Source organism: Pseudorca crassidens, chromosome 1, assembly GCF_039906515.1.
Source record: "Pseudorca crassidens isolate mPseCra1 chromosome 1, mPseCra1.hap1, whole genome shotgun sequence".
Classification (NCBI taxonomy): domain Eukaryota; kingdom Metazoa; phylum Chordata; class Mammalia; order Artiodactyla; family Delphinidae; genus Pseudorca; species Pseudorca crassidens.
In genome coordinates this window covers 13084340-13108436 of record NC_090296.1, presented here as the reverse complement: position 1 = coordinate 13108436, position 24097 = coordinate 13084340, and the positions used below count along the sequence as shown (strand labels likewise).

The window sequence follows — 24097 nt, the reverse complement described above, 5'->3', positions numbered from 1 at the left end:
TGCAATAGAAAGCGAAATCTCCAGGAGTCCTTGATAAATGTGGGTCTTGATAAAGTTACAGGTCTCTTCTCTATTGGTCGTTCATTCATTCATGAAAGGCACTTTTTAATGCATTGTTCGTAAATTGGAAATTCTCTGTATTTAAATTAAAACATTTGCCAGAGTATGTTATCCCCCAAATACTTCCCTACTTTTGCCCATACTATTTCATCCACCTGTAATATTCATGTCTAATCCTCACCTTCTCTTACTCCCTGCTTCCCACTCAGCTTGCTAAAATCCTCTTCAGACTTCCATACCACGGATCATCTTCTTTGTGGTGATGTCCTAGAGTGTCTCCTGAGTTGAATTCATCTCTCTCTCCCCTATGCCCCAAGGTACTTTCATACTGAGCTAGTGTGCCTTACATTTATGTTTCTGCCTCCCCCGTGAAGTTAGGAAACATGTCTCATTTACATTTATATCACAAAATGTCACAAATAAAGAAGACATTAAAAAATGTTGAAATCAAAACAAAGCAAAACTCACAGTTGTGCTTTTCTGTTCCACCATAGAAACATCCTCTACAGCAACTCTTTATAAATTCTGTTGCCATTACATTCAATCTCCAATATCCAGCAAAAGATACAAATTTCCAATTTTAATATTAATCTGTTGGTAGAATAGAAAACAAGTTAACATGATCATGCTTAATGTCATTAGATATCATTAAATAAATCACATAATCTGTCTTTCTAAGACATAATGAGGGCTCCAAAGCAAAAATGTTTAGAGCAAAATAGATTTTTGTTCCTTTAGGCAATTTTATATAACCTGGGCTCCTTATAAGCTATTAAAATGACATGCTTAAAAATTACTAAATGAACAATCTTAATGTTAAATCTGAAAAAAATTCCACTCTCCATTTTCTCTTTCGACTGATATATCTAAATCAATGTCCAAATAAAATTTGCAAGAAAATATGACACTCATAGAAAGTGTGAGAAAATGTTCACTTCCTCCAAATTGATTCTTTTGGTAATCCAAAGGCCCTATAATGAATGAGGGCCAATAAACAAACAACTTCGTATTTTTTGAGTTAGTTTAATACTGAGAATTACACTAACAGAAAAATCTAAAACTCTCTGTCTCTCTCTGTCTCTGTCTCTGTCTCTTTCGCACGCGCGTGCACGCGCGCGCGCACACACACACACACACACACACACATATCAGCTAACTAAACCACAAATAAGATATAGTGGAAATACAGAGAGTCTGTTTTAAATTTACCAGGAACATAAAATTGTATAAGAAGCCAATTGCCTACCTTGGCTTCAATGACTTTGTTCCAAACGCACTCTTTTCATTTATGCCTACTACCTGTACATTTTTCATGGGAAATTTCAAATGCATACAAAAGAAGATAGAATAGTATAACAAAACCCCCACCACCTAAACAATGATCAACTCAAGGCAAATCTTAATTCATCTTTATCTCTCTACTAACCCTGTCCTTCAGATTATCTTGAAAAATATTCCAATCATATAATCTCACTCATAAATATTTAAGTAATTATCTCTAAAAGATGTGGCTGAAGGACTCAAGACTTAACTCCAAGGGGTTCTACTGGCTAAACATGGATCAATTTGAGCATCAAAATAAACAGTAACTGTAATGGGTTGTAACATGTCAAGTATTTCTAAAAGGTACTCTCTTTTAACATAACCATAATAACATCATCACATCTAAAGAGTTTAAGATAATCAACTACCCAATGTTCAAATTTCCCCTATGGTGAAACATTTTTTATAGCTGTTTTCTGCAAATCAAGATCAAAATTTGGACTGTTTCCAGTCTTTTGCTGTTAGAAATAGTGACACAGTAACTTTGTACACACATATTTTCAGATATTTCCCAGTATATATCTGTAAGACAGATTCTTAGAGATAAGGACTACTGGGTCAAAAGGTAAATATATGTGTAATTTTGTTTAATACTGCTAAATTTCTCTCTAAAGTTGTACCATTCTGCATTCCCAGTAGCAATGTATGACAGTACCTGTATCTATCACCAAGAGAATATTTGTCAAAATGCTGGACTTTTGCCAATATGATAGGAAAGGAATTATATCTTGTGCTGTTTTAATTTGCACCTCTTATTATAAATCAGGTTGGGCACCTTTTCATATAAAGGCTAATATGTATTTGTCTCTATGAACTCACTGTTCATTATCTCTTGCCCATCTCTCTATAAAGTTATTGGTCCTTTTCTTCCTCAGTTTTAGAGGATTTTCATAAATTTGAGAGATTAATGCAACGTCCATAATGGAAGCGGCAAACATTATTCCAGTTTGTCGTCCTCTTTTCACTTTGATTTACTAGTGAAATTGATTTACTCTGATGATGGTGTTTTCTGCTATGCAAAAAAGGAGGGGGAGTGTGTATTGTATATACAAATATGCATATATACACATATACATACATATATAAGTGTGTGAATACTGTACATCCTGGTACAGTATGAGAAGTGAATCCAATCCTAGCTTTTCTTAATTGACTATCCCAGTATCACAAACACCACTTATTAAAAATTCCTATTTTTTTCATTGATTTTAGGATGCTGCTTTTATTATAGACTAAATTTCTACATGCCATTGGGTTTTGGTTTTTAATTAATTCATTCATTTATTTTATTTTTCGCTGTGTTGGGTCTTCGTTGCTGTGCTCGGGCTTTCTCTAGCTGCGGCAATTGGGGGCTACTCTTCGTTGTGGTGCGCATACTTCTCATTGCAGTGGCTTCTCTTGTTGTGGGGCACGGGCTCTAGGCGCGTGAGCTGCAGTAGTTGTGGAGCATGGGCTCAGTAGTTGTGGCGCACAGGCTTAGTTGCTCCGTGGCATGTGGGATCTTCTGGGACCAGGGATCGAACCCCTGTACCCTGCACTGGCAGGCGGATTCTTAATCACTGCACCACCAGGAAAGTCCTGCCACTGGGTTTTGGTTTTATATCTTCTATTCAGTTGATCTGTATTCCTGAACCAATACCACATTTCAAAAGTTATTATGGCTTATAATATGTTTCATTATCTAGCAGGGCTAGCCTCCCATCCTTACTGTTCTTCAATTTCAAAGTTCTTCTAGCTATGCTTGCTTATCTTTTCCTACAAATAAACTTTATAATCTGTCCAGACCTAGAAGGAAAAAAATCTGATGACATTTTTATTGGGATCATGTTACATTTATAAATTATTTTAGAAAAACCTGATATCTTTAGGATGTTGAGTCTTCCTATTCAGAATATTTGTTCAAGTCAAGTTTATGTTTGTATCTTTAGGAGTTTTTTTTTACAATTTTCCTCATAAATTTCGAACTTTTCTTGTTTATTGTATGCTTATGAAATTTGTTTGGCTAAATGGTACTTTTTCTTCCATTATACCTTGTAACTGATTTCTGGGTTTTTTTAAATTTTTCAAAGGCCCTTTTCAGTCTGTTTAGAGGATGCATTCCCTGACCACCCGGATCATACTAATTTCTCTCATCTTTAAACATCTAGTGAATTAAAAAAAAAAAGAAGTTTTACATTTTTCATGACATTTCATGACATCTGTTCTATCTCCCCTACTAGAACAAAAACTTTTCAGAAACAATGTTGTACTCACTTTCTGCTTAAAACTCAGAACCTTGTATGATGCTGGGAATTTAGCAGGAACTCAGCAAATATGTAGTTGATAGACAAGGAAACAAAGTATAATAACTAGCTTATATAAAAACTCCTAACATATTCCTCAAACAACATTTCTGACCCCAGTAAGCTTGCAAATACTTAACATTAATCATGAGGGGAATGTGAGAGGACTGGTTAAAAATGATTACTACTTCTGGGGGTAAAGTTTTCAAAGCTGATGGCCTTGAGTCATCCAAAATGAATTGGAGAAGATGGGAGAGGGATGCAGAAAAGGAAACAAGTTTATATAAATAAGAATAAGGGAGCTAGAGTTTGTACAGATTACTGGAGAGTAGAGATGTGTACACAGAGAGAAGCACAGACATCAGTAGAGGGTCCCACTTAAGTATTCAGCAGAGTGCTGATCAGAGAATGCATGCAAGAAAACTACACAAGACTGGGGGAAGACCACCAGAAAAGTTTAAAAGACCATAACAACACTCACCAAGGTCAGTAATAATGCCTGTCCCCACCAACAAAACTGGAAAAACCTCACACAGGATACTGAGGAGAGGACTCAGAGAGTCTTGCCTCAGTGGTGGGGAATAAATAGCCCTAAACCAAAGACTAGTCTGACCTAACAAATCTTAAAATCAAGACTCAAAAGGATCAAACTATTTCTAAGAAACTTAACTATGTCCCAAAGCAAAAAATAATTACAGAAATCTAAAAATATATAGCATGCAAGGTAAAATTTACATTGTCTGGTAGCAGCCAATAAAAAATTACCAGACATTCAAAGAAAGGGAAAAAAATTATGAGGAGAAAAATCAATCTACTGGAACCAACACAGCAATGAAATGAACAATTAAGGACATCAAAATAGTTATAAGTGATTCTATATGTTCAAAAAGTTAAATAGAAACATGGAAGATACAAAAAGAGATGCAAACCCAACTTCTAAAGATGAAAACTATAATGTCTGAGATGGAAAATACACTGGATGGGATTAATAGCAGATTAGATATTGCAAAAGAAACAATAAAGTACAGTAATAAGAGACCCAAAATGAAATACAGAGAGAAAAAAAGAATAAAAACAAAATGAAAAGAGCATCTGTGACCCATGGGACAATTTCAAGCAGCCTAATATACATGTAATTGAAATTCATGAAGATGGGGAGAGGCAGAAAAAATAATACTAAAATTTTCCAAATATGATACCTACAAAACTCACGTCTAAGAAACAACAAACACTAAGCTCAAGAAGTATGAAGAAAACCATGCCAAGGCACATCATATTAACATGGCTCAAAACTGGTGATGAAGAGGAAATCTTAAAGGCAGCTGGAAAAAAAAAGACATGTTATATACATAGGAACATAGTTATCACTAGGAACAATACAAGTAAGGAAACAGTGGAGCAAAAATCTTTAAAGTATTGAAAGGAAAAAACAAAAAACTATCAACATCTAATTTGATACCTAAAGAAAATCTTCCAAAAAAGGAAGTGACAAAAAGTTTTTTGGACATAAAAAATTGAATGAATGCACCACCAGCAGATCCATACTACAAGAAGTGTTCAAGGACATCCTTCAGGTAGAAGAATAATACCAGATGAAATATAAACCCACACACAAAGAATTGAGAGTACCACAGATAAATATATAAGATTTATTATAAAAGATTATTGATGATTAGACAAAAATAATAACATGGTGATGTGGGGTTTATAGCATATGTAAAAGTAAAATGCATGACATCAACAGCACAAAGGCCAGCAGGGAAGAATAGAGTATCCTACTGTAAGGTCCTTGTAGAAGATGTGATGTGGTATATGTAACACCATTTGAAGGTAGACTGTGGGAAGTTAAAAATACGTACTATAAACTCTATAGTAACCACTAAAGTAAGAAAACAGAGGTGCAATTAATAAGCCAACAAAGGAGATCAAATGGAATCATACCCCTAAAATACTCAATTGATATAAAAGCATAAAAAGAAGAAAGGGTAAACAAAGAACAGATGGGATGAACAGAAAAAAAGCAAGATTGATTTAAACCTAACCATATCAATAACCACACTAAGTGTGAATGCTCTACATATGCCAATTAAAAGTTAGAGATTGTTAGATTGGATAAAAAAAAGCATGACCCAAGTATATGCTACTTAAACATACTTTAAATATAAAGACACAAATAAGTTAAAAGTAAAAGGATGAATACTCTTCATGAATATAGACACAAAAATCCTCAACAAAATACTAGCAAACTGAATCCAGCAAATTATAAAAAGAATTATATATCATAAACAAGTGAGATTTATCCCAGGATTGCAACATTGGTTTAACATCTGAAAATCAATTCACATAATACATTATATTGTAGAATAAGGGACAAAAACTACATGATCATCTCAATAGATACCAAAAAAAGATTTGAAAATCCAACACTCATTCATGATTTTAAAAAGCTGAGCAAACTAGGAATAGAAGAGAATATTCTCAACATAATCAAGAGCATCTATGAAAAATCTACTGCTAACATCATAGTAATTGCTAAATGACTGAATGCTTTCCCTCTCAACCCAGGCAAAAGATAAGGATCCACTCTCACCACTTCTGTTCAACACTGTAATAGATATTCTAGCCAGGGCAACTAGGCTAGAAAGATATAAAAGGCATTCATATTGGAAATGAAGGTGTAAAACTCTATTTACAGATCAACATGGTCTTGTAAATAAAAAGATTCAAAGGAATACACTAAAAACCTACTAGAAGTAATACACAAGTTGAGTACAGTAGCAGGATATAAGATCAATAGTTATGTTTCTATACACTAACAATGAACAGTCTAAAAATGAAATTAAGAAATCCATTCCATTCATAATAACAGGCAACAAAAACAAAACCAAAAAAAACCCTAACATACCTAGGAATACTTTAACAAAAGAAATGCAAGACTTGTACACTGAAAACTACAAAACATTACTAAAAGATATTAAAGAAGACATCAACAGGGACTTCCCCGGTGGTCCAGTGGTAAAGAATCCACCTTCCAATGCAGGAGATGCAAGTTCGATCCCCAGTCAAATGCAGGTGATGTGGGTTCGATCCCACATGCCACAGGGCCCACACACCACAACTACTGAACTCACACACCTCAACTAGAGAACCCACGTGCTGCAAACTACAGAGCCCACGCACTCTGAACCCACGCGCCACAACTACAGAGCCCACGTGCCCTGGAGCCCACACGCCACAACTAGAGAGAGAAAACCCACACACAACAACTAGAGAGAAGCCCGCGCACTTCAACAAGAAGCCCACACACTGCAATGAGAAAGATCCTGCATGCCTCAATGAAGATCCCACGTGCTGCAACTAAGATCCAACAGAGCCAAAAAAAATAAAGAAAATTTAAAAAAATAAAATAAAGTCTTCAAAAAAAAAAAAGGAAACATCAATAAATGAAAAGACGTTCCATGATCATGGATTGTAAGACATAATATTGTTAAGATGTCAATACTCCCCAAACTGGTCTACAGATTCAACACAATCCATATAAAAATCCCTTCCAGCTCCTTTACAGAAACTGAAAAGGTAATCCTAAAACTCATGGAAATGCAAAAGACACAGAATAGCCAAAACAATCTTGAAAAAGAAGAACAAAGTTGCAAGTCATACTTCCTGACCTGAAAATTTACTATAAAGCTACAGTAATCAAGACTGGTATCAGCATAAGGACAGACATATAGGTCAATGCAATAAAACTGAGAACCCAGAAATAAATCCTTACATGTATGGTCAGTTGATTCTTACAAAGGGGCCAAAAAACTTTAAAGGGAAAAGAATAGTCTTTTCAAACAAGGTGTGCTGGGACAACTGATATCCACATGCAAAAAAAAAAAAAGAATTTGAACAACTATCTCACACTCTACACAAAAACTAAGTAAAAATTGATCCAAATCTATATGTAAGAGCTAAAACTACAAAATTGCTAGAAGAAAACATAGGAGTAATTCTTCTTGAACTTGGCAATGATTTCTTAGATAAGACACCAAAAGCACAAGCAATGACAGAAAAATTTGAGGGCTTCCCTGGTGGTGCAGTGGTTGAGAATCCGCCTGCCAATGCAGGGGACACAGGTTTGAGCCCTGGTCCGGGAAGATCCCACATGCTGCGGAGCAACTAACTAAGCCCACGAGCCACAACTACTGAGCCCACATGCTGCAACTACTGAAGCCCGTGCGCCTAGAGCCCATGCTCCGCAACAAGAGAAGCCACCGCAAGAAGCCCGTGCACCACAACGAAGAGGATCCTCCGCTCGCTACAACTAGAGAAAGCCCGTGCACAGCAATGAAGACCCAACACAGCCAAAACTAAATAAATAAAATTAAAAAATTTATTAAAAAAAAAAGAAAAAGTTGATATATTAGACTTAATCAAAAGTAAAAATGTTGTGCTTCAAAAGACACCATCGGGCTTCCCTGGTAGCGCAGTGGTTAAGAATCTGCCTGCCAATGCAAGGGACACAGATTCGAGCCCTGGTCTGGGAAGATCCCACATGCCGTGGAGCAACTAAGCCCGCACACCGCAACAAACAGTAGGCCCCTCTCGCCGAAACTAGAGAAAGCCCGTGTGCAGCAACCAAGACCCAACGCAGCCAAAAAATAAATTAAAATTTTTTTTTTAAATTTAAAAAAAAAAGTGAAAGACAACTTAGAGTATGGGAGAAAATATGTGCAAATCATACATCCAATAAGGGGCTTATATCCAGAATATAAACAAACTATTACAACTCAATAATAAAAAGAAAAATAACACAATTTAAAAAGGATTTGAACAGACACTTCTCCAAGTGGCAAAAAAAGTACATAAAAAGTACATAAAAACATATTCAAAACCATTATTCATTAAGGAAATGCAAATTAAAACTACAATGAGATAATACTACACACTTATTAGAAATGATGAAATTGCAAAGGCTGACCATTCCAAGTGTTTATAAGCATGTATAACAAGTAGAACTCTCATATTCAACTGGTGGGAATATAAAATAGTTTGGTAGTTTAAGTTAAACATACACCTACCCTATGATCTAGACATTTCATTCCTAGGTATTTACTCAAGAAAAAAGAAATCTTATGTCCATACAAAGACTGGTGCATTAGTGTTCATAGCAACTCTATTTGCAAAAGCCAAAAACCAGAAACTATCAAATGTCCATCAACAGGTGAATAAACAAATTGTGGTATACCTGAATAACCAATCTGTGATTAGTGTCTTTCCACCTGTACTGGTAGATTTTCCAGTATTAAAAAATTCTCATTCATTATCTCTTTAAATATTGCTTTTGCCCATTCTCTATTTCTTTTCTTTCAGGAACTCCACTTACTAGACTTTCTCACTATAACTTCTCATTCTGATCATTCTAATTTTCATGTATCTTAATCTCTTTTATATTTTCCATTTCTGTATCTTTGAGCTGTATGCTGAATGATTTACTCTGATCTATATTCCAGTTAATTCATTCTCTCTTGGGGTTTGCCTAACTGCCCTATCTGTGGTTAAACTTAACAAATGAGTTTTGAGTTTTTATTACTGCATTTTTCATTAATAGAAATTACATTCAGTTCTTCTTTTCAACCAGCTTTGTACCTCTGTCACTTTTCAGACTCCTGCTCCCTGCATATATTTTCAAACGTGCCTTTTACTTACTTAAATAGAGCCCATCATGGTTATTTTAATAATAACTAGTAATTACAATACATAAGCCTTTGCAAGTTTTCTTCTAAACGTCTATTGTTTCTGCTGATTCTTGTTCAGGTTGTCTTATTTCCACGTGCACTTGGTTATCTTTGACAAATTATCCATTGACCTCAAAACTTTACTGGTAGGACTTTTTTTAAGCCAAAGATGAAAGCGTACTACTACAGAGAATATTTGCATTTGTTTACTATATCATTTTAAATTCATGCCTTGACATAAAACCCAATTTAAAAATGAGCAAAGGATGCGAACATTCCCCCCCTCCAAAAATAGACAATTGGCCAATAAAGACACAAAAAAGTGCTCAACAGCATCAGTTATTAGGGAAATACAAATCAAAACCTCAATGAGATACCACTCCACACACAGTAGGATAGCTATAATCAAAAAGACAGACAAAAATAAATGTTGATGAGGATGGAGAAACTAGAACGCTCATACATTGCTGGTAGGAATGAAAACTGGTGTAGCTGCTTTGGAAAACAGTCTGGCAGTTCCTCAAAACAAACACAGAATTACCATATGACCCAGCGATTCCATTTGTAGGTAAATGGAGAATGAAAATATATTTTCTATGAAAATGGAAAATACATTTCCATACAAAAACTTGTATGCAAAAAAAAAAAACTTGTATGCAAATGTTCAGAGCAGCATTATTCGTAATAGCCAAAAAGTGGATATAACCATCAACTAAGGAATGGGAAAGCAAAATGTGGTATTAACCATACAATGGAATATTATTCAGCCATTAAAAAGAATGAAGTACTGATTCATGGTAAACATGAATAATCCTTGAAAAGATTATGCCAAGTGAAATAAGACACAAAAGACATATTGTATGATTTCATTCATATGAAATGCCCAAAATAAGCAAATCATACAGACAAAAGTAGATTAGAGTTTGCCAGGGGTTGAGGGAAAAAGGGGAAATGGGGAATGACTGTTAATGGGTATAAGGTTTTTTTCTGGGGGTAATAAAAATGTTCTGGAATTAGATAGTGCTGATGGTTGTACAACTTTGTGAACATATGAAAACCCACTGAATTATACACTCTCAAGGGTGAATTTTATGGCATATGAATTATATCTAAAGAAAAAAAGATTTTTTAAAATTCACATCTTGAAATTTTTTTAGACCACCAAGGTGATGTGTACTTCCCTCATGATCTGGTAGTTACGACTGCCCAAGGACAGGTTTTTTCCCCTTCTGCTTTACTTGGCCTCAAGACAATTTTCCTTGCAGATCCTTGAAGGAGGTTGAGTTTTCATCCTTTCCATGACATCGAAGACCTTTGGGATCCCAGAATTATGGGCAGAAAGTCTCTTGTTAGCTAACCTTGAATGAGCCCTGGGCTGACTTTTAATTATACCTCCGGTCCTACAAATCTACCAAATTCTTATTCAAATCCAATCAAGTTCCCTCAGTTTAGCAAATACTCTCAAAGCAAATAAGACTTAAGGGCTCCTACAGTCTCTCAGATTTTCATCTTTCTCTTAGATTTTGACATATTAAATCCTAAGTACCTTAAAAAATTTTTTAAATACAGCTATTCTTTTTTTAAATACAGCTATATTCAGTGTGAAGGTTTTTCCAAATGTCTTAACTATATTCCAAACGTGCAAATCCAATATTTACTTTTCAAGTTGAAGTTAACTCTAGTGAGTTAGGACAGGATTTGCAAAAACTAAAGACAGCCTAATATAATCCACAATAAAGTAGCTTTAGAAGTACTTGGGACCTCGGATGAATACAGTAGATATTTAAGACTTAGATAACATACTCCTGTATACTAAGATGAAAAGTTTACTTTAGAAAAAAATTAAACTTTAATTTGAGTTTTAAAAGAAGCATGGGTGGGTGACCTGCCTCTTAGGTATGGAGGCTCTTTTACAACTAAAGTAAAAGTAAGATTGCAGCAAGGATACACAAAGAGACCAAAGAAAGAACAGCCCATACATATGAACATATGTATGAAAACTTGACATATGATACTTAGAGATTACTGAGAGGAAAAACAGAATATTCAATAAACTATGCTGAGAAAAACTGACAACCTATATGGAAAAAAAAATGAAACTGGATCCCCACTTCACACCACACAAAAATCAATTTCACATGGACTAAGGACACAAATATGAAAGGCAACATTTTAAAGCTTTTAGAAGAAAATATCAGACTATATCTTTAAGACCTCAGGGAAGGGAAAGATTTGTTAAACAAGATATCAAAAGAACAAACCATAAGGAAAAGGCTGACATATTCAACTACATTAAACTACAGAATGGGTCTATCAAAAACCACTGTAAAGAAAGTGAAAGACAAGCTACTTACTGGGAAAAAGATATTTGTCACATGCATAATTGACAAGGGATTAGCACCCAGAAATAAATAAATAAAATTATATATATATATATTCTAGAAATCAATTTCAAAAAGACAAAAAAATTAAGAACGGGCAAAAAACATAAACAGCCATCCCACTGAATAGGAACTATGAAAGGTTCAACATCATCAGTAATTAAAGAAATGTACATTAAACCCTACCATTTCTCATCTACCAGATTGTTGAAAAGAAAAAATTCAGATAATTACAAATGTACAAATGTCTCAAATGTTGTTGAGAAAGGGAACAAAGTGAACACTTAATACGCTGCTTGTGAGAGTATAAACTGGTACAACCACTTTACAAAGCAATTCAGCGTTATCTAGCAAAACTGAAGATCCACAACTCTACTCCTAGGCAAAAAAAATAGGAAATTCTTGCAAATGGACACAGAGAAACACAGATTGGACAGTAATAACAAAACAGCTTTCAATAGCAAAAAGTAAAATTAAATTTAAAAAAAGAAGAATGAAAACACCCTAAATGTCCATTAACAGGAGGATGGATAAACAGCTGTAAATTCATATAACAGAATAGCAAAAAAAGCAAATGAACTATAACACAGCAACACAGATGAATCTCATAAATATAATTTGTGCACCCAAAAAGCCATGGAATAAACAAAACTAAACACTACATTACTTATGAATACCTATGTATGTAGTGAAACTCTACAGAAAATCAAGGAACATGGAAAGAGAAAGACAGAATCAGGGAGAAAGATACAATTAGGGCTTCAAAAATATTATGTATTATTTCTAACGCATGATATAGGTACCAGGCATTTATTTTATTTGTATTCTCTAAATCTGTAGATGTGTCAAAAGTACTATTCTGCACATATGAATTTTTCACTTAAAAATTAAGCAAACACAGTAACAACCTAAATGGGAAAAGAATTTGAATAAGAATAGATACATGTATAACTGAATCACTCTGAAACTATCACAATATTGTTAATCAACTATACTCTAATATAAAATAAAAAGTTAAAAAAAAATTTTAAAAAATTAAAAATTAAGCAAATACATGTCGTGGTAGAAAATATGAAAAACATATAAAACTATATGAAGAAAATTAAAATTATCAATAACCCCATCATCCTGAGATAACTATAATATTTAAAAGAAATAAATATACTTAAATGGTATGTCTTCTTCTACCCTGTATTTTGTTTTAGTTTGGTTTTGGTTTTGGCCTCAGCCGTGCAGCATCTTAGTTCCCAGACCAGGGATCGAACCCATGCCCCTTGTAGTGGAAGCATGGAGTCCTAACACTGGACCACCAGGGAATTCACATTTTACTCTCTATTTTTATTTACTTTTTTTTTTTTACAGCTTTATTGAGGTACTGACTTACAGTGAATTGCTCATATTTAAAATGTACAATTACATGAGTCAGACATATGTATACAGTGGTGAAAGCATCTTCACAATCAAGAAAACTAATATACCAATGAATACATCCACCATCCCTAAAAGTTTCATCATACCCCCTTTGAATCCATCCCCCTTTTCTTTCCCTTGCCACTCCCCCCTCCCTCAGGTAACCACTTATCTGTCTTCCGTTACTTTAGTTTGCAGTTTCTAGAATTTTTTCAGGTATAGTCTAGGCATACTTTATTCATATGTTTCACTTTAGTACATACTGCCACCAATTTACACTTTTACCAGCAGAGTACAAGAGTTCCAGTTGTTCCGCATCCTTATCAACACTTGATTGTTTGCTTTTCCATTTTTAGCCATTCTTTTCATATCCTAAGGAACACACACATAAAACTACTGCCTGAACAACAACAAAAATTAAACTCTCAATGAAGACTGGAGTGAAACTCATAAAGAAATTTTCATCTAAGAGCATTTTCTTTTAAATGCATAATAATAACTGAAGCAAAGGCCCTAACTGATGTATGCTTCATGAATTCTGATTTAGCCAAAATGTGTGATACCTGCATAAGATTTTTAGAAGAGTCATTGAGATACACACTAGAAAAATCACATGACAAAAGTAAGCTAGAAGTATCTAAGTACTGGAACTCAGGAGAAATACAATCCAACAGTTTGTTAACGTGTGACTTTGACACTGATAAAATCACCTGAACCCAAAGGACCAAAATACCACTAAAATAGTGTTCATAATTTGAATTGGGGAGATTAAACACTTATAGTTCTAGTCAATATGTGCAGCAACTTGCTGTCAGCTTCCCATGCCGGGTGATGCACTTTAACATAAAAGTATTCTATTGGCCTTATATTCTTTCCAATCTGACTATAAACTCCCCTATCACTCTACCACCCTATCACTCCTCCTTCAAATCTTTGTGTCTCAAAATAAGGATTCTACGCTATCTTTATTTCTTCATCCTCTATTTACTCCTCAAAGGCCTTCAAATTTGGCTTCCATCCTTATCATTTTACTTAAATTATGTTTGTTGAATTCAATGACATACTCCTAACTACCAAAACCAATAGGCACTTTATCAGCCCCAATCTTCCTGATTCCTCTGACTCATTTGACCCTAAAATAGATTTCTATCCTTATGAAAACTCTTCCATCTCCTGGTTTCTAGGACACCACTGTCTGTTAGTTTGCTTCCTTCTTTCCTGAATGTTTGTTCCGCCTTGGTCTCCTTGGCTGTCTCTACCCGTCCCTTAAGTCCTGGTGTTTTCCATCCTTGGTGTTCCTCTCTTCTTACTCTACTTACTGGAAAGTTTTCTTCCACTCTCACAAGATGAACTATCACAAATCCATGGATGGTTCCAACATTCACAACTCTGATCCTGACTTCAGAAAATCCCACTATCAACATATCTAACTGCCAACCAGGCAGCTCAGCCAGAGGCCCTACAAGAATCACAAACTCATTTTTTCTCAACCTGAATTAGCCCCTCAATTTGTTAGTTTTTATTTGTGAATACACAATTATAACTCAAGTGGAGCCAATAAAATACAAGAGGAACTTAAAATTGTTCCTTCTTCAAGGGTTAAAAAAAAAAGCAAATTTTTATGAAGGCTTTTTCCTCCAGTTATGAAGACACTCAAAGTCATTAGCAAAAACTATAAAATACAAAATGTATGATAAAAACCCAAATCTCCTCGAATCCCAGCTCTCAAAGGCAAGCAATATAAATCTCTCCTTCCAGAAAGAGCAATTTTTAGCCATGATAAAGTTCCATATCGAAATATTAAATTGGTAAGTAGGCGGTGGTGCTATTAACTCAATATTTCCAGGCTATTTATATCAATCAGGGGAAACACCTCTAATAACTGCCTACCTGGAGTGAGAATCAGTATATTTTAAATACGAAAGCAATCCTTTTACACGCTGTATTTTAAGCACTCTAAAGGAATCAACGTTTTTGGCTTGCCATCTATCTTGCCTATACCTGCACGTCCACCTGTGTGCGACATACCCACGATTCATGCACAGTACTTCCTTGATTTAAAGAAAACCATAGTAAAGAAAGAAGAAGGAAAAAGAAATTGGAGGAGATAGATATAAACCAAATCTAAAAACCTAGCTGGGTAGATGAATTCATGTTTTGCAAAAACCAAAACAAAGTGATGTTTACCACCCCTTGGCCGCTTCAAAAAGTTTCAGAAACTTCACAGATGAAAACCATCCGCTAACCGGTTCTCATCAGACTCTCCAGGCAAAGGAAATGCGTTCGCTTTCCTCTTAACCCAGAGGCCAGAGCCCACCTGGGTCCGGCGGTCGCAAGCGCGCGCTCAGGGCGGGGAGCACGGCGCGCGGCCGGCCCCGCCGGGGCTGGGGTCTCCCCTCCGTCCGGCCCGCGGGTCCCAACGAGCGGACCGGTGAACCCAGCGGACCTACAGCCCACCGTGCTCCCACAGAGCGAGTCCCTGCCCTCCCGGTCTCGGATATCGCGGCTGTCGAGGGGCCCCAAACCTCCCTCAGGCCTCCGGAGAGCAGGCGTCGCTGAGGAGACTCGGCCCCGCGAGGCTGGGGGCGACGAGGCGACTGCCGTCCACGAGTCCCACCGGGAGGGCAGGCAAGAGGCCGCTCGAGGCCCGCGCCACGCTGCTCGCCCGGGGAAGCACCCGCGACCCTACACCTGAGCCCCCCCACCCCCGGCTCTCTCCCGCGCCGTGTCCCCGGGGTCTCCACGCGCCGCTCTCGGGGAGCCGCCGCCTCACACAGCGCTGAAGCGGCCAGTTACCTGCTCGAGGCAGTGAGCGTTCTGGCGTTGCCGCCCGCGGGAACCGCGATCCGGTCACCTCGCGCGGCCGCGCCCCGAGGCCCCCGCCCCCTCTCCAGGTTTCCCCCCCGCCCCCCCAGGTCCGCTCCGCCAGATCTGCCCCGCCCTCCCCAGGTCCGCCCCGCCCGTCGGGAGGCGCAAGCCGAGGGGCGGGACGGGGAAGGGCCGCCCGTCAGTGTACCTGAGCGCCAGGCGCCTGCGCCCTCGGCTCCTCGCCTCTCCCAGCCGCAAGTCTCGGGTGCGCCCTCTGGAAAGGAATAAAATGAAGCCAGGCAGAGTTTGGAGTGTGTTGAGCAATCATACGGGATTAGACGGGAGATAAAAGATAGGGGTATAGTGGGAAAGCAAGTGACCTGATGAACCTCCTTGAATAGGGAAGGAAGGAGCAGTTTCTCTTGCCAGAAGATATTTCTGCACGCAGAGAAACTTCTTGGAAGCAGAGAAACTTTTCTTAGTTGTGTCACTGGTCTTTAGGGTTTACATCCTAATTATAAAGTCTTTGAGAATCAGCTCGCAACTCTTCACTTTTGTGACTTTACATTTCCTACTGCTTTGCTAGCAGCCGGTACGTTGGAAGGAATCCCAAAGGTATCCACTACCTGCCACACCCCCATTCTATGCTGGAATCCCCTCTGGCACCCTGGCAAGGAGTTGACTGGCCCTTTTTTGCCTTCCTTGCTGGAAATCTCAACACTGTACTTGGAAAGCTGTTGAGTGAATTCCTAGGTGATCTGTTGATGAATGGCTAAGCTTTGGAGAGGCTGCTGGATTGTAAATTGAAGGTGATAACTTTCTTCCTGGAGAGTAGTCTTTCCCAAAATGGGTTCTGTTAATCTCCAGGCCCTAGATGCTGGAGTGGGGGTTGGGATGGTTGTGGGGTGGAGAGGAGGCCTAGATCCTGAGAACAAATTAATCTGGGGAAAGAGGCACAAAAGAGTTACTCCTTGAGTTGACAAGGCATTCAAGGCCTAAGAACTGTGTTTTACTTTGTATCATCCTGAATTTCTCAAATTTACTGGACCTGAGGAGTGACAGAATATGCCACCCCAAAATATGCCACTTTGGCATAAAGATTATTTTCAGCTAAAGGCACTTGAGAATCAGAAGGAAGAAGGACCTCTGATCTTCCTTTTTCTTCCCAAAAGCAGGAGATGGAACTCCCAAGTGAACGATGTCCTCCCGCTACCCTGAGGAAAGAAACAGTCTTATCACCAGAGATGGGAGTCAAGGATGAGGGAAATCTGTAAAAACAAACTTTGTTAAACTAACCCTTATCTTCATAGCCACTTCTCCACTATTAACTGCCCTAGCCCAAGCCCCTTTGTTTTGTCCCATTTTCACTACTTACTACTTTGTCCAACTTAGTATGTGTTCTGCTCTAACTGCTTCTTTCGTCTTCATTGACTTGTGGGTGCTCCCATGTACATGTAAAAAATCTTTATGCGTTGCTGCTGTTAATCTGTCTATGTCAATTTAATTCTCAGTTCCAGTCAGAACCCCTAAGAGGATAAAGTTTTTGCCTCTCCTCGAGACCATACAACTCTCTTCTTGAGAAATGCCAGTTACCATCCTGGGGCCTTAATGTTTCAACTAACACACTTTGATAAACACTGCTTTCAGTCCTAGTATATTCACCTTCAATAATTTTTCACTCTATTACAAATGTTTGCAAAGTTCTGTACTGTTTACACAAAGCTTTCACGTGAGTCATCTCATTTAAGCCTCACAATTGTGATGTAGTTGTTATTATCCTCATTTTACAGTTGAAAATATTGAGGCTCAAACAAACAGTGGTTACCCAAGTATAGAATCAACATTGACTCTGGACTTAAGACTCCAAGGCTTTAAAAATATATATTATATAAAGTATGTAGATAATGTACTTATTTAAGGGTCAAATGACTCTGTGAGATATATATATATATATATATATATATATAAAACCGAGTCCAAGCTCGCTCTGCTCGCCACACGACAGGCCAATAAATCGGAGATGAGGTGTTGAGACAAGGAATACGACTTTATTCGGAAAGCCCGCAGACCGAGAAGATGGCAGTCTAAAGTCTCAAAATAACCATCTTACTGGGGTTTGGATGCCAGTTTCTTTTAAGGCACAGAGAGGGGAAGGAGATGAGGAAGTAAAGTAAAAGGGCCATAAGTTTTGCAAATATCCCCTGGAATGGCCAGCCTGGGGGAGGGGATGTGTTAATTTCTTCTTTCATGTAGCCATCCACAGGTGGACAGGGTCCGGATGGCAGAGGGGCAGGCCATTATGTATAGACAGTATCCTTTTAGTGAACAAAAGCAGCAGAAAGCAAAGGTTAAAGTAAAAGAAACAGATCCAACATGTAGTCCGATTTGGCTCTTCCCTGTTACACACACACACACACATATATATATATACTTTCTCTCTCTCTCATTTGACCCTTAAGTACAGCACATCCTTGGTTAGAAACCTCTAGATTCCTGTATTATTTCTCCAGGGCAAGGACCTTTACCTATCTTTTACTCCCTGCAGCACCTGACATCATGGTGTAGGGCACAAAAGTGTCACTTGGATGTGCTGGATGAACAGAGTGAATGAACGCTCAATAGTCCTTATTGAACTGGACTGGGTACTTGGTTCCCTGACTGAACAGCCTTAACAACCTCCTCACTGATGCAGAAGTCCCCAAACGAGCTTCCCAAATTGTTCCTAATTTTCTTCCATCTAAAAAGGCTTCTTGGACTTCCCTGGTGGAGCAGTGGTTAAGAATCCGCCTGCCAATGCAGGGGACACGGGTTCAAGCCCTGGTCCGGGAAGATCCCGCATGCCGCGGAGCAAATAAGCCCGTGAGCCACAACTACTGAAGCGCGCGCACGTTGAGCCCGTGCTCCGCAGCAAAGAGAAGCCACCGCGATGAGAAGCCCGCGGCACCGGCACCGCAATGAAGAGTAGTCCCCGCTGGCGGCAACTAGAGAAAGCACGCGCGCAGCAACGGAGACCCAACGCAGCCAAAAATAAATAAATAAATTTATATAAAAAAAAAGAATCCAGACAAAAAGGAGCCCATAAATAAATAAATAAATAAATATTTAAAAATAAAAAGGCTTCTTAGAAGAATCTACTCTGCTGACAGATATAGTTCTTTGCAAACAATGAAACCACTTCCTTTGTTTTCTTCGAAACGTCCCTCCTTCCTGTTCCACTTTCAGAGGCAAGGATACATTGATACAAATGGAGGATATTGTACACCTTTCTTTGTGCGCTTGTGTTCCCTCTTCCCATAGAATGATGGTTGTTGCAACTTTCTGAGTGGGTTTTTGTGTGTTTATTGTTTGTTTTTTAATGTAAAACATTAGTGTTTTTAATGTTTAATGTCATTATTTCAGGCAGATCTAAGGAGAAAAAGAAATTTGGGTTGATGTGGGTAACAACTGCTTAGATTTTGCTGTGTGTATTATTTCACTTGATGGAGACAAATCACTTAATCCCTGTCCTAAATCCCTTTTCATTCTTCCTTCATTTAGTACAGTTTGTAAATGCTTTGTGACTTATCCAGCCCTACCTCTCCAGCCTCCCGTGCAACTACCCACCACCACACATTTTTGACCTTCTAATTAATTGCAATTCCCAAAGGTGCCAAATTTGCACTACTGTTCTCTTTGCCTCCATTTTATGCGTATCAACTGGCAAGTCCATGTTCATTCAGCTGCAGTATCACCTCTTCTGGAAGATGAAACTCCACAACACCCAGCCGAAAGTGAATGAGGTGCCCTTCCTCAGCATTCCTGCCATAATCCACCCATATCTCCATCATGGCACCTACTCAGTAACTGCGATTATTGGCTTTTTCCCCTCTTTCTATTAAACTCATTCCATGTGAGTTACCAATAAACAGGAATTAGGACTTCCACCCGTTCTCTGAACACATACGATAGCCCCTGACATGTAGCAGCACTCAAATATTTGTTGAATGAACGAAAAACAAATCTTTAAAAGAATACGAATTCGGGCTTCCCTGGTGGCGCAGTGGTTGAGAGTCCACCTGCCGATGCAGGGGACACGGGTTTGTGCCCCGGTCCAGGAAGATCCCACATGCCGCAGAGCGGCTGGGCCCGTGAGCCATGGCCGCTGAGCCTGTGCATCCGGAGCCTGTGCTCCGCAACGGGAGCGGCCACAACAGTTAGAGGCCCGCGTACGGCAAAAAAAAAAAAAAAAAGAATATGAATTCCTAGAGTGCTTGTGAAATAATTTTACAAATATATGTGGTCGCATGAACACAGTGGGTGTGGCATACGGATTTCGGCTTCCCTCCAAATGATTGCCTTCTCATTTTCTGCCTTAGAAAAACAGAACAGCAGAAGCCTATACATAGTCATTCATTCATTCATTTATTCACTTGTTCAACAAAATTTTTGAGTGCCTGTAGTATATCAAGCACTTGCTCAGAGAGAAAGTGACATTTCAACAGAGTCATGGATGCCCACCAAACCTTAATTCCTTCTTCTGGCCTCAAAGCTAAACTACACTGTCCCTTCCCCTTGTATCTAGGTAAAGCTGTGTGACTGGTTCTCATCAGTGGAATGTGAGCATGAGTAGAGTTTCACTCCTGGCCCTATGCAATGAAAAACTTGGAGTCTCTCTCCCTCTTCCCATCCCTTGACCACCTTGGACCATCGCTAAACCATTGTTAACCATTGCTAAAGCTAAGAATGCAACCAGATGGAAGACGTCCTGGTTTCTGCTTGACTCCACCCACCACCCACTAATCTTGATTGGATTGTGTTGTGAGTGAAAAACAAACTTTTTTGTGTAAACTACTAATACTGGGGCATTTTTTCCCCAACAGCTAGTTTTACTTACCTTGATTAACATTGCCGTAAATGATGACATAGAGATTACACAAAACGCTAGAAAACATCTTCTGCTCTAGGCATTGCATGGGAAACATGAAACACGAAAATTGATCAGAGAAACTATTAAGGTCATGGAGACTTTAAGTTTGTCCCAAATGGATAACGAAAAATCCTTATGGATACACAGCTCTTTTCTCTCTCTCTGATGGCCACCCGATCCAAATGCTGACATCTTGACATGAAAACAAGCATGGCGTCACCATCACATCATCATCATCTTTATCAGCCCTTGTCAGTCACTTTCATGCGCTCTGAAGGGTTTCCCTGTGAGCCTCAGGAAGTTCAGTGTTACTCAGAATATGTACTAAGGAGTGATGGAAGATAGGAATACAAAGATAGGCTCTGAAGGCTCTTGAATATCTTACCAAGGAGACTGTATATTAATCTACAGGACACATAGTTGAATAAACTAGGGGCTATTTGTGGCAGGATGAGTTTTTTTCCTTTTTTCTCCTTTACTTCCCAGTTTCTCCCATAATTCTGTGAGATCTTATTCCTATATCAATAATATCTAGTGGTGTGCTCCCCTGATTGAAGCCCTCTGGTTCACCATGCATGTGCTTGGCTGCGCAACAGGAGGATTATGTGAATTGGACCTTTCTTTCCTTCCATTATTAAAGGCAAAGTGCTGGGGTTATATGTAGGAACTATGGAAATCTGGGCAAAAAATTACACCATGGTAGAGGGCTCCCCAAAAAGGTGGTTACTTGCCCACTGGTTACATAGTGTGAATTTATCATAGTATGGAAACTGACTTTCAGCTTTTCAAGCTCAGAAACTTGCTTCTCCTCCCCTGCAGCTTACTAAGTTAAACTCTGTTAAAGAAGAAGACTCAGCCAGGCTCACTAGAGGGTGAACTAGACAATAGGGCCTATTAATATTAATAGGGCCTGTCTATTAAAATAACATAAGAAATAGAATTATTCTAGGTCCCAGACATTTGTATCTAAAGGTGAAAATACTACACCCTGCAGAAACAGCCATACAGGAAGCTAAATGATAATCAGAAGGTTGTCTGGGGAGGGATATGGAACCAAAATTAGAAGAGTTAGGAGGAATACTGATTGATTAATAGCATCAAGTTATGATCGCCATCATCAATACCACAGAACAGAGTGGTCTGTCACAGTTGCAGATAAGCTGTGTGATTCCACTCACCAAGTGTACAGTCAGGGTTACAGGCCTTCTTCTCTGTAGTAGATTACAGTACTGGCTTCAGCCCTCACTGTATCCATACTCTTTGCCATGACTTTGAAGTTCCTTCCACTCAAGGAGTGGAATATATTTCCCTACCCCTTGATTATAAGTTCAGCCATGTCACTTGCTTTGACCAATAAAATGAAATTGAATAGTGTTCAAGTTCTGAGCCTAGGCCTGAAGAGGCCTCAGATGTTTCTGCTTGCCTTCTTGTGCTTCTAGCAATGCTGTGAGAAAATTTTGCCTGGGCCAGCCACCTGGTCCAAGGAGGATGAGGGACACAGAGCATCCCAGATAAGCCCAGACTAGAGGAGCTAATCCCTAGCTGACAAGCAGACAGGTGAGAAATAATAGATGATTGTCATTTTATATTATGGCATCTGGGGACTATTTGTTACACAGCAATAATTGCCTGACATACCCTCCAGCCATGATTTTCTGGGATGGGGTGGAGGAGGTGCTCTTACCCCACTGTGGCCCCAGAGTTCCAGACCAGCATGCCCAGGATTCCCCTCCCAAGTCACTTGGGGTCACCAACTGGACCAATGGTAAGTCAGAGGATTCAGTTCCCCAGCCTCAGTAAAATCCTGTTTGATTTTTTCTGTTCTTCTGGTTAGATGTAAAATCTAAATATTTGCCACAGCAGAGGAGAGAAAGATTTTTAACTCTTCAGAAGGCTACTTCTGAATATTAATGGTTGTTTACAAATGCAACTGAAAATCATTATTTGAAATAAAATTGAAAACCTATCATGTGTGAGTTTTGCTTTCATCAGAGTTTTAGGAAAACTCATATGCCCAGCAAAATCCCCAGGCAGCTTAGAATGCCAAGACTTTCTTCCCCTCTCTTTAAATCCGCTCCAAGTCCATAAGGAGACTTCATGAATAAACGCGGTTGGCAGAGGAACCATATTTTTACGATAATTGCTTCTTAATCTGTTAGTTTGAAATATGCATTAGTCTTTATACGAATTAGTAACGTGTGTGGGGGGGGGTCTCAAAACACTTTACAATCCCATTTTTTTCAGACATTCCTTCCTCTCCCTGCCTTTCACTAGCCTCTCCCACCCTGCTAGTTTATGATGGGACTGAAAATGTTGGGATATTTTTTGAGGAAATGTGGGAGGTCAGCAATCCATTTCCTACTTGATGTGGGTTTCATTTACCAGAAGGAGAAACAACAACAACAATGCAAGCGCACTTCCAGCACAGCTGGACAGCATCTCCGTGCACTGGCTTTTAAAGAGCTATCCTATCACTCCGCGAGGTGACAGCACTCAGGGGACAGGACAGGGTCTGTGAAGGCCAGTGAAGCATACCCTTCCATTCCTGAAAAACATCCCCTCAGGAAACAACTTGGCGTTTCCGGCAAAACATGAACTTGCTTGGCAGTCTGACCAACTCATCGCTCCTGTTCATCACATACTGCCTGTCTGATTAATAACAATAACTAGTCCAAAAACAGAGTGACTACAACTTCAAAAGGAAAGGGGGAAACAGGAGATAAACAGTGCCCTCGCCAAACAAACACATGTGCACACAGGTTCACACCCCCCTAAACATAGAAAGTCACTTTAAAAATGTCGAGAAATACAAAATGACTCAATCAAAACCACTTTACGTTACTGGAAACAAGGTTGAAAATTACTTCTCATCTCCCATCCAAATATGTTTGGAATGATACTAGCTGCCATTCTTCATTGACTTACCATGTGCCAAGCACTGTGTTAACGGTTCATATACATACACTTTTTAAAATTCTTGCAAAAACCCTGCAGAGAAGATATCTAAACTTTACAGATAAGTAACCTTTCCAAGATCACAAAGAAGTGATCAAGGAGCCAGGATTTAACCCAAGGTTGTTTGTGACGCTAAAAGTCAAGCTTATTTTATGAAATCGCAGGCTTGATTGGTAAACTGTGAAGCCCAGGCGTAGTTGTTTTCACATAAACCCAAGCCATTCCTCAAGGCCCATGGAAATTACCACC

The 24097-nt window shown here is 38.7% G+C and overlaps 1 protein-coding gene across 4 annotated transcripts in view; it reads right to left on the bottom strand.

The window, feature by feature from the left end:
* The window catches only part of TC2N (tandem C2 domains, nuclear), a 46153-nt gene extending 29897 nt beyond the window's left edge, over window positions 1–16256 (bottom strand). For 3 of the 4 annotated variants that reach the window (XM_067727524.1, XM_067727543.1, XM_067727552.1), the window contains exons 1-2: window positions 15976–16061; window positions 529–651 (exon numbers count right to left, since the gene is read on the bottom strand). In XM_067727524.1, the coding sequence (XP_067583625.1) occupies window positions 529–595 (67 nt within the window). In that variant the 5' untranslated portion in view covers window positions 596–651; window positions 15976–16061. Of the gene's footprint in view, window positions 1–528; window positions 652–15975; window positions 16062–16195 lie in introns of those variants that run through there. The other variant, XM_067727533.1, reaches the window with a different exon arrangement.
* Between the last annotated feature and the right edge of the window lie 7841 nt (window positions 16257–24097).